Source organism: Megascapheus bottae, chromosome 4 (assembly GCF_031878675.1).
Source record: "Megascapheus bottae isolate mThoBot1 chromosome 4, mThoBot2.hap1, whole genome shotgun sequence".
Lineage (NCBI taxonomy): Eukaryota > Metazoa > Chordata > Mammalia > Rodentia > Geomyidae > Megascapheus > Megascapheus bottae.
This window is the reverse complement of record NC_143512.1, coordinates 6,342,792-6,353,349: the sequence shown is the minus strand read 5'-3', so window position 1 is coordinate 6,353,349 and position 10,558 is coordinate 6,342,792. Positions and strand designations below refer to the sequence as shown.

Genomic DNA, 10,558 nt, shown 5'->3' with positions numbered 1-10,558 from the left:
AGACTTCTACCTTCCCTCATCATTTCTTTGTGAGACCTTGCAAAATAGGTACTCAAGAATGCTGATACTTAGGGCTTTGTTTCTCATGGGAACATAAAGGAAAATAGAAAACCTCTTCAAATGTTTGGTGAGGAAACATGACCTTTAGGCTCTTTGGTGAGTTGTGTCTAGAAGCAGTGAAGGAGCTCCGTTTCCCAATGTGTGTATATATATATGTGTGTGTGTGAGAGAGAAGACATACACTTGTCACACTGTGAATAGTGACCAAAACTCCTGGCGTGGCAGATTCATACGCTTCTATTTGAGCTTAATCTCCAGGAAAGTATTTCAGATATCCACCATGAAGCTGCGGGCTGTCTTGCTGTTAGTGATCATTGGCGTCTGTAGTTACTCTGGTAAGTGGTCGGCAGTGGATGATATTGCTGTACTTTTCTGTAACCAGCTGGTGTAAAAACGTAGCTCACTGACAGCAAAATATGGGAGAAGCAGTCTTAAGACCACAGAAAATGGTAAGAATGTAGGAAGATCAAGCTAATGTAAGAACTATCTCTGATGAATCAAGTGTTGCCCACATACACTTACCCTGGCAGTGTGTGGAGGAACATGGGAATGTGTGGAAGAATTTGTAACTTGGCAGGTTTCCTTGTTGTCCAGCCTGCAGAAATCTTGAAGTACACCAGGCTGTGTTCTAGTTCAGAACACAGCATGCTTACCCTGCTTGTTCTTCACTGGCCGAGATGAGAACATATGGGTAAATATGGCAATGGAAAGCAGAAGAATTTTCAAGGGAAAATAGGTAATCAAAGATGAAATGACACACAGGCTTTGTTTACATTTCCTTGCTGGTGGTGCTGGGGTTTGGAACGCAGATCCTCCAGCTGGCATTCCAGGTGCTCCATCATTTGAGCCATGTCCGAAGTTCTTTTCCATGCATTATTTTAAAAAATAAGGTTTTGCATTTATGGGAGGCGGCAATCTGGGCTGTGATTCTTCTGTTTATATTTCTTGTGTAGCTGACATGACTGGCTCACGGTACTGTGACTAGCATTGTGTTGATTGCGATGGATCTTGTTGACATTTTCTCCACATTGACTTCAAATGAGTGATCCTCCTAATCTCTGCCTTCTGAGGAGCTTGGGAATGCAGGACACATGCAAACTCATCTTTATAATTTGATAAGAGAACTAAAAATAATTCTAAGAAATATATGTTCTTAAGTGCATTATAGCACTCAATATTTTGTAAAAAAAAGTGCATCATACATATTTGTCCCAGTTCTAACATTCCATTTTATGTATGTATTTATGTATGCATGAGTGTAAGTATTTTTTACTGATCTTGAGGCTTAGACTCAGGGCCTGGACCTTATACCTGAATTTCTTTGTGCCAAAGGCTATCACTCTACTACTTCAGACAGAGGGCCACTTTCATAATAATAATTTATTGGAAATAAGAGTCTCAAGGATTTTAGTACCGGGCTGCTTTTGATGGTGATCTTCAGATCTCAGCCTTCTGAGTAACTAGGATTATAGGCAAAATTTTTTGTTGGTTGTGGGGCTTGAACTCAGACCTGGGCACTGCCCCTGAGCTCTTCAGCTCAAGGTTACTGCTCTATCTCTTGAGCCACAGCATCACTTCCAGTTTTCTGGTGATTAACTGCAGATGAGAGTCTCATGGACTTTTGTGCCCAGGCTGGCTTCAAATTGGGATCCTTAGATCCTAGCATCCTGAGTAGCTAGGATTACAAGTAGAAGCCACTGTGCCAATCTGTCTTTTTTTTTTTTTTCCAGTCATGGGGCTTGAACTCAGGGCCTGAACACTGACCTTGGACTAGTATTCTACCACTAGAGCCACATCACCACTGCCAGCTTTTTTCTATGTATGTGGTACTGAGGACTCGAACCCAGGTCTTTGTGCATGCTAGGCAAGCACTCTACCACTCGGCCAAACTCCTGGCCCCTGTCCTTTTTTTTTTAACCTTTTTTTTAATTGGAAAATTTAATACATTCGTTTTTTGAATTCATAATTAGCATTTACTAATTATGGGAATGAAATGGGTTTCACTATGAGTTTCTCTTCTTCCAACTTATTTCTTCCTTGCTCATTCCTGACTCTAGTATTATTCTCTTCTATCTAAATCCCAGTATCTAAAATGCCATTCCATATTAAAGCTTCAACAGCTCCCTATTGTCGTCAGGAAAAAGTTTTCATACTGAAGGGGTGTGGCATCCAAGGCTGTCAGAAATCTGTGACCTCTGGGCCGGGAGTTTGGCCTAGTGGTTAAAGTGCTTGCCTAGCATGCATGAAGACCCGGGTTCGATTCCTTGGTACCACATACATAGAAAAAAGCCGGCAGTGGTGCTGAGGCTCAAGTGGTAGAGCTCTAGCCTTGAGAAAGTCCAAGGACAGTGCTCAGGCCCTGAGCTCAAGCCCAGGACTGGCAAAAAAAAAAAAAAAAAAAAAGAAATCTGTGACCTCTACCCACTCTGGAGAAAAATCAACCATTCTGTGTGTGTGTGTGTGTGTGTGTGTGTGTGTGTGTGTGTATGTAAGCGCATGCACACCTCTTCTCCCTCAACATCTCAGATTCTGTTGGTCTTGGTTGTGAATACCACTTTTCTTCTTTTCTTGTGATCCTGGCAGCTGCTCAAGACTCGGCTCTAGTGCTTCTGGGAAGATTCCTGCAGCATGCCCCCATATCAAATGACTCAACCCTTCCTTTGTGTTTTCCCAGTGCTTTGTCAACATATGAGCATACCACATGCCACATTGCAGTGTGAATGGATTGTGCTGTCTACCAGAAAATGTTGGGTTTCTGAAGGGGTCTTCATTGTCTAAGCGTTATGTATTTGCAACAACTGGCATGGAGTTGGTACTCAATTATGCCACAGCATCAAGCGGAATTGGTTGGAAACAGATTGGGCTGTGATTAAGTCTATAATTGTCTCTGAATGGGGATTCATTATGGCTTCACCCATAATTCACTCATCACTGACTATTGAGTACCTACTGCATTCCAGAGAGAGCACAAAGTGGTAAACAAAATGTAAGTTCTGTTTTGGTGTGTTCTGACATTGGGAGCTTCAACTCAGGGCCTTGTACACTCACTTCACTTTTTTTTGTTCAAGGCTGATGCTCTACTACTTGAGCCACACTTCTACTTTGTGGGGTTTTTTGGTGGATAATTAGAGATAAGAATCTCAGATTTGTCTCTAGATTGGCTTCAAACCTTGATCATTAGATTTCAGCCTCTTCAGTAGCTGGGATTACAGGTGTGAACCATCAACCTGTAGTTTAAACCTAAGTTCTCTGTGGAACCCACATTCTAATGGCCCTGGCCTGATGGCTCAGACCTATAATAATAGATATTTAGGAGATTAAGATCTGAAGATCACAGTTCAAAGCCAACCCAGGCAGTAAAGTCCATGAAACACTTATATCCAATTAACCATCAGAAAACTAGAAGTGGCTCTGTGATTCAATTTGGTAGAGCACTAGCCTTGAGCAAAAAAGCTCAAAAACACTGAGTATGGTGGCTCATGCCTATAATCCTAGCTACTCAGGAGGCTGATATCTGAGAATCGAGGTTCAAAGCCAGCCTGGGCACTAAAGAAAGTGAAATTAATTACTAGAAAATTAATCACTAAGAAATGGGAAATGGGGCTGTGGCTTAAAGGGTAGGCAGTAGCCTTGAGCTGAAGAACTCAGGGACAGCGTCCAGGCCCAGAGTTCAAGTACCATGACCCACAATAAAAAAAAAAAGAAGCTCAAAAAACAGAACCTAGACCCTGAGTTTAATCCCTATAACCATAAAAACTATAATCATTTAAATAACAATAAAAATGAAGACCATATGGAAGATGGCAGATGGTAATGATTTAGATATAAACAGGCACTCGAGGCTTTACTACAATGGTGGTAACATATGATGAGAGGCCAGATAAGGTGAGAAAGAAGGAAGAAAGAGGTGTAATGTCTGGGGGAAAGAGTTCTGGGGAGAAGGCATAGCAAGGTCAAAGGCCCAGAGGCAGAAAAGTCCATGGGACATCCAGATGTGTGGGTCTGACATGGTGGAGTTACTGGAAGGCTGGGGTTATAGACAGGCAGGATAAGCTTGTTGCATTTATTTCTCTCTTACTTTTCAGCTACTGCCTTCTTCCTCAACAGTGTGCCTCTGCCTGTGGACCAGGTGTTACCTTTACCTCTGGACAGCATTCTTCCCTTCCAGGATCCATTAAAGCTTCTTCTGAAGACTCTAGGCATTTCTGTAGAGCACCTTGTGAGTGGGCTGAAGAAGTGTGTAGATGAGCTGGGCCCAGAGGCTTCGGAAGCTGTGAAGAAGCTATTGGTAATTACAGTCTGCAGGGCTGACTGCAAAGGGGGAGGGATTGGTCACTGAATGCCCAGCTCTACCCCATCCTGTTTCACTGGCAAATGGTGCCTTTCTTCAGCTAACATCTGTGTGTCCCATGGGAAGTGCAGTTTCTCCATTTATAGAAACAATTCTAGCTGTGCCAGGCTGTGTGAATCGCGGTGGGACCCAGCCATTTCAAGTCTTTGTTTCCTCATCAGCAAAATCCTGGCTGGATGGGATAGGGAGAGTGACTTATATTTGACACATATAAATTTCATGTGTCTTATTCCTGTGTTTATGTCTATTTTTTTGACTTTCAGGAGGCCCTGTCACACCTGGTGTGACCTTGGGAAAAGAGAAGTTTGCAATGGAGACTGGCCCTTCCTAGTCACAGATGGCATGCCCTAACATGCAGTCACTCCTGGAAAGCATGAATAAAGCAATGAGAAAAATGTTCATTTTGTACAATTTTCATTTCTAGGGACCAAGGAAATAGCTACTTTTTTTCTTTAGAGCATATACTCTGGAGAGCCTGTTTTTGCTTTCTTTTTGCTTGGTTTGGTTTGGTTTTGTGCTGGTACTCTGGGGCACAACACTCTCCCATAGCTTTTTCAAAGGCGGGTGTTCTGGCACTTGATACATATTTCCACTTATATTTTTGCTGGTTAATTGAAGAGAAGCATTTAAATAATCTGTTTGCCTAGGATAGCTTCAAACCAGGATCCTCAGATCTCAGCCTTGTGAGTAGCCAGGAATACAGGCGGGAGTCACCAGCACCCAGGCTGTTGTAACAAATTCAGCCCAGATTTTTAAGACACACTCAATCCTTCTCTGTCAGTTAAATAGCTGCATTTCAATGCTTGTTTGTCTGACAGTTTCCAGACCCTCATTCTCCCAACGCCAAAGACATTATTAAATTTAAAAAAATTGGAGAATTATTTAACGAGATCTGTATACATTCTTAACTTTGTCAGTTTGGCAGCTGCACCACGAGAACTCTGGTTTCTATTATGTTTGTACTTATCGAATGTCTCTTGGTAGCTTTTCCAGACTCTTCTACCAAATCAGTTATCTATTACATAATCCTTAGGAAAAGGATTATGAACTGTCCTTTCCCTCATATTTAATCATGGGCAACACATCATTCTAGATAACAGGCTACACACATGTAGTAACAAAGAATCTCAAATTTCAGTTGCTTGCATCAACAATATTTGACTTTCTCACGTACAGCCATCTTTGGATGGCTGTAGCACTACCCCCCATGTTGCCCAAGTTTTGTAATCAGAGCTGACGGAATAGTCTCTATCTCTAACATTACTAATTATCAGAGTCATTAAAAAAAGGAACGTGGCAGGCCATGGGCTATGTCTTAAAGTTTCCTCTTTGTGGTGATAGATATTTACCACTTTTCATACAATTTACTGGTGACCACAGATCACAAAACCGACCCCACCTGGTTCATTTAGGAATGATTCTATAACTCTTTGACAGGAAATAAAGGAGCTCTATGTGAGTTTCTACCATGTACCATATTACTACACTACTTCAGCATTTCAAAATAATTGTCATCTGAGATGTCACTATTCTACTTCTACATTCCTTTTCCAAATGAATAATGTGTGGCATTGTAGTATTGTTGGTGGGCACATCTCTTATCTATTGCAAGAGCATCTAAACTGGATTTCTGCTTCCTTCTACAGAGGGGTCAAGTGACCTTTGCAAAACTGTCACAATGATCATATCCACTCAAATGTCTTAATACCCTTGGGTGGTTTTTCAGTCTTAAGGGGTGACTCTATTCCTTTCTGAGGTTTTGTAAGTCTTGCTTTCCTGGCTAATGTTTGCTTATTTTTTAACAGCTACTTTGGCCTCATCTCCTTGCCATAGCAAGGAGCTTTTGCAAATGCTGCACACTCAAATATAAATGCCTTTTGTTTTTCCTCCCCAGAATTTCTCCTGATTTATTAAAAAAAATCAGCTTAAGTATCACTTTTTGAAAGAATCTCTTTGATCTCTGTATAGGTGAGATACTAAGAGAACCTCAATTTTCCTTGCTGAAACTGCTACACAAAGCTTAGTCATAGGTTTGTGCATCCTTATTCAGTTACTATTTGCCTCTCCCACTTGTTTTGCGGTCCAGGGAGACAGTAAGTATCTAGCAAAATATATGTACCATAATAATTTTAATATTCAGTAATATTTTGAATAAGGAAGTGAAATAGTTAAACGTATACTATGAGAGTAACCCAACACCTAAATATGCTAGTGGACTATTTATTTATTTATTTATTTGTAGATTGTGGGGTTTGAACTCTGCCTGGGCAGTGTCCCTGAGCTCTTCACCTCAAGGCTATGGTCCTACCCTTGAGCCAAATCCCACTTCCCATTTTCTATTGTTTTCTAGAAGTTAATTGGCAATAAGAGTCTCAGGTCCTTTTGTGCCCAGGCTGGCTTTGAACCTTGATCCTCAGATCTCAGCCTCCTAAGCAGCTAGTATTATAGGTGAGCCACCATGCTGGCTCTTTATTTTTTTAACTTAAAATTATTATATTTTGGTGTTGGAGTAATGTATAGAGGAGTTACACTTACATTCATCTGGTACATTACTTCTTGAACATTGATACCCCTTCTCATGTTTTTCTCCCACTTTCCCTCCCCCGTTAGGCTATTTATTTCAAGAAGGGTTACAGACTGAATTATTCTCAATTAATATTGGTAATAGCTTAGCAGACCATTTTCTTTCTTTCTTTTTTTATTTGTGGGTCATTGGGCTTGAACTCTGGGCCCGGGCATTGTCCCTGAGCTCTTCAGTAGGATACTGCCTTACCCCTTGAGCCATAGCCCCATTTCCCATTTTCTAGTGATTAACTGGAGATAAGAGTCTCATAGTCTTTAGTGCCTGGGCTGGCTTTGAACCTTGATCCTCCGATCTCAACCTCCTGTGTAGCTAGGATTACAGACATGAGCCACCACACCTGGCTTAGCAGTCCATTTTCTACTCATAGCATTAAGTGGATTGCAGAGATGTACACAAGGTCAAGTATATTCTTTTCAGTTTACCTGGGAAGTGGAGATAGACCATTAATGGTAACAAGGTAGTTTGTGACCCACCAAAGTCAAGACATTGTCAAGTGTTGCCTCAGTTCCCACGATCGAAGTGGCTCTATTGTGAAGGACAAATGCATACCGAAGAATCAGTCTAACAGTTCCAAAAAATGCAAGCTAGATTAGTGTGTCAGAAAGCAAATCACATGTTGGCAAATTTGAAAGCAAATCAGTAAACTGGCAAATCAGGGGCTGGAAAGAGGGAGGGATGGATTACAAATAACAAGGAAAAACATTTGGAGGTAACTAACATATTCATTTTCTTCCTTTTTTTTTTTGCCGGGCCTGGGACTTGGACTCAGGGCCTGAGCATTGTTCTTGGGCTTTCTCAAAGCTAGAGTTCTACTACTTGAGCTATAGCACCACTTCTGGCTTTGTCTATGTATGTTGTACCAAGAAATTGAACTCGGGACTTCATGCATGTTAGGCGAGCACCCTACCATTAGGTCAAACTCCTGGCACAACCTGTTCGTTTTCTTGATGGTGATGCGTTTACTGTATATTTACAAGTGTCAAGAGTTTTCAAATATATATTTTAAATGTGTGTCCTTTTACCTGTCAACTGCCACAAAACCACAAAAGTCATGAAACTACTCATATGCTACAAGATAGATATAATATAATTTTTACTAATAGAGTATCAGTTTGAACCAATCAAGGGATTGGTATAGTTTCAAGGCTCTCTGATGTTGAAATTCCACTTCTGAAAATCTCTCAAAAAGCAACAAAAGCATTTAGCATGGGTGTGAAGACATAAGGTATTAATTGTGGAATCTTCTGCAAAACTGAGAATATAAATTTTTTTGAATGGCCATTAATTATTAATAAAAGAATGAAACAATCTTAAATTATAAGATATTATGTAGCTTCAAGAAGATATTTGATTATTAAATACTATAAGATATTATTAAATAATATGCCTCTCCATGTGTATGAATGTTTAAATATATTTGGACGAACACAGAAAACACTGTCTTGGTCTTTGGCAGGGCTGTTTTGGAGTTTTATTTTGAGCTAAAAGTTCTGTCATATCAGCCAGTCTTCCCTTTTCTCATTGTGACATATACCTGGAGGAGCAGCTAAAAAAGAGATTCTCTTCATCTCATGAAAACATACAAATTCATGCTCTAAAATTCTGTTCTGGGTGAGCCTGGCAGAATTCTTTAAACTTTCAGGACCATAGTAGACTCATATTTGTTTGTTTTTTTTGCCAATCCTGGGCTTGAACTCATTGCCTGAGCACTGTCCTTGGGCTTTCTCAAGGCTAGAGCTCTACCACTTGAGCCACAGAACCAATTCTGGCATTTTCTTTGTACTAAGGAATTGAACCTTGGTCTTTGTGCATGGTAGGCAAGCACTCTACCACTAGGCCAAACTCCTGGCCCCAGTAGACTCATTTTAAATGGAAATAAAACTATATACTTGATGTTGCTGGTGTGAGGGCAGAATGAGGTAATATTTCGAAAGTCCACCCTGGAAAGATCTCAAGGATAACTATTCCTCAGTGGAAGGTAGACATGAAGGATGCTGGGCCACCATTGAATGTCAGCCATTGACTGCCCAAGCTTAGGTTTTTAGTTTTACACCATGACATGATTGTCCTTACTGTTTCTTCTCCATATGTCCAAATCTTTACCTATCAAGACAAAGCACTAACATTCCAGGTTCGAGGCAAATCTTCCCAGATCTCTCAATGGGCACGCATGGTTCTTTATCCTAGCTCTCACATTCCCATATCCAAACCTTCATACACCATGCCATGCTGGCTGTGCTCAGTGGATGAGATGCTCAGATTCTCTGTGTGAAGCCACTGAGCTCAATCAAGAACTATGAGTTGTTATACTGTTCTCTTCACTGTCTTGCCCTTGGGGAACATTACTATTTCAATGTATTTTTACTTAACACAGAATATAACAGGGAGTTACTGAATAGCTACTCTGTGAGAGACCCTGTTGATTTTGCTTCTAATTAGTCCAGAAATACTGAATTCAAGGACTGTTTTTCTAAGCTAGGTGATGGTGACTCAAGCCTGTAATCCTAGCTACTCAGGAGGCTGAGATCCAATAATAAAGATTCAAAGCTAGCCCAGACACAAAAGTTTGTGAGACTCTTATCTCCAATTAACACCAGAAAACTGGAAGTGGCACTGTGGCTCAAGTGGTATAGCTCTAGCCTTGAACTGAAGAGCTGAGTCAACACCAGGCCCAGAGTTCAAGACCCATAACCTACCAATCAACCAAAACAAAGTTATTTTTCTTTGTGTGCCAGTACTGGGACTTGAACTCAGGGCCTGAGGACAGCTCTTTGACTTTTTCACTCAAGCTGACACTCTTGGGCCATAGCTCTGCTTCTGGTTTTTGGATGACTCAATGGAGATAGGAGTCAAATAAATCATCTTTTCTGCTCAAACTGGCTTCAGGATCATCAGATATTAGCCTCCTGAGTTGCTAGGGTCATAGCCATAGCCACGGATGCCTGGCTAAGAGTAACAATATTACATTGTGAATCTCACATAAGCACGTTGCAGAGGGATGCTGTGCTGGGAATGAGAAGAACATATCTAGAGTGCATATGCACTCTTTACCAGCTTTGGTATTCCAGGTATAATACTTAGTGGCCTCCCTGAGTCTTGGTTTCTTCTCTCTTTTCTTGCCAGTTGTGGGCTTGAGTGCAGGGCCTGAGCACTGTTCTTGGACTTTCTCAAGGCTAGAGCTCTACCACTTGAGCCTCAGCACCACTTCCAGCTTTTTTCTATATATGTGGTACCATGGAATTGAACCCAGTCGTCATGCATGCTTGGCAAGCACTCCACCACTAGGCCAAACTCTCGACCCCTCGGTTTCTTCTTTTGTAACAGGATGAAAATAAATCCTTACTAGCTCACTTCAATCCTATTGGGATTATAAAAGAAGCAGTTTATGTGTGTCATAAATTGAACACCAGGTATGTTAGGCAGTGTGGTTTAGAGAGACATGATATTTGAAATTAGAATAGTCCCTAAAAATGCAGGGTATGGGTTGTCTGAGTATATTATAGCATGCAACATGCATTTTTTTAGTGTATAGTAGAAATTCCCTCATGGTTTATCTACCTATA

The 10,558-nt window shown here is 40.9% G+C and overlaps 1 protein-coding gene across 1 annotated transcript; it reads left to right on the top strand.

Moving 5' to 3' along the window:
* Positions 1-228: 228 nt before the first annotated feature.
* On the top strand, positions 229-4,799 carry Scgb3a2 (secretoglobin family 3A member 2). The gene is made up of 3 exons (XM_090331084.1): positions 229-395; positions 4,146-4,348; positions 4,675-4,799. The coding sequence occupies exons 1-3, from the start codon at positions 341-343 to the stop codon at positions 4,696-4,698; spliced, it is 282 nt and encodes a 93-aa protein (XP_090187210.1). The 5' UTR covers positions 229-340; the 3' UTR covers positions 4,699-4,799.
* Positions 4,800-10,558: the final 5,759 nt, after the last annotated feature.

Bases quoted from the DNA above. Each gene is read 5' to 3' on its own strand.
- Scgb3a2 (XM_090331084.1), top strand. From the start codon at position 341: ATGAAGCTGCGGGCTGTCTTGCTGTTAGTGATCATTGGCGTCTGTAGT. The intron at 396-4,145 runs GTAAGTGGTCGG...CTTACTTTTCAG, and splicing joins TGGCGTCTGTAGTTACTCTG to CTACTGCCTTCTTCCTCAAC. The intron at 4,349-4,674 runs GTAATTACAGTC...TTTGACTTTCAG, and splicing joins AAGCTGTGAAGAAGCTATTG to GAGGCCCTGTCACACCTGGT.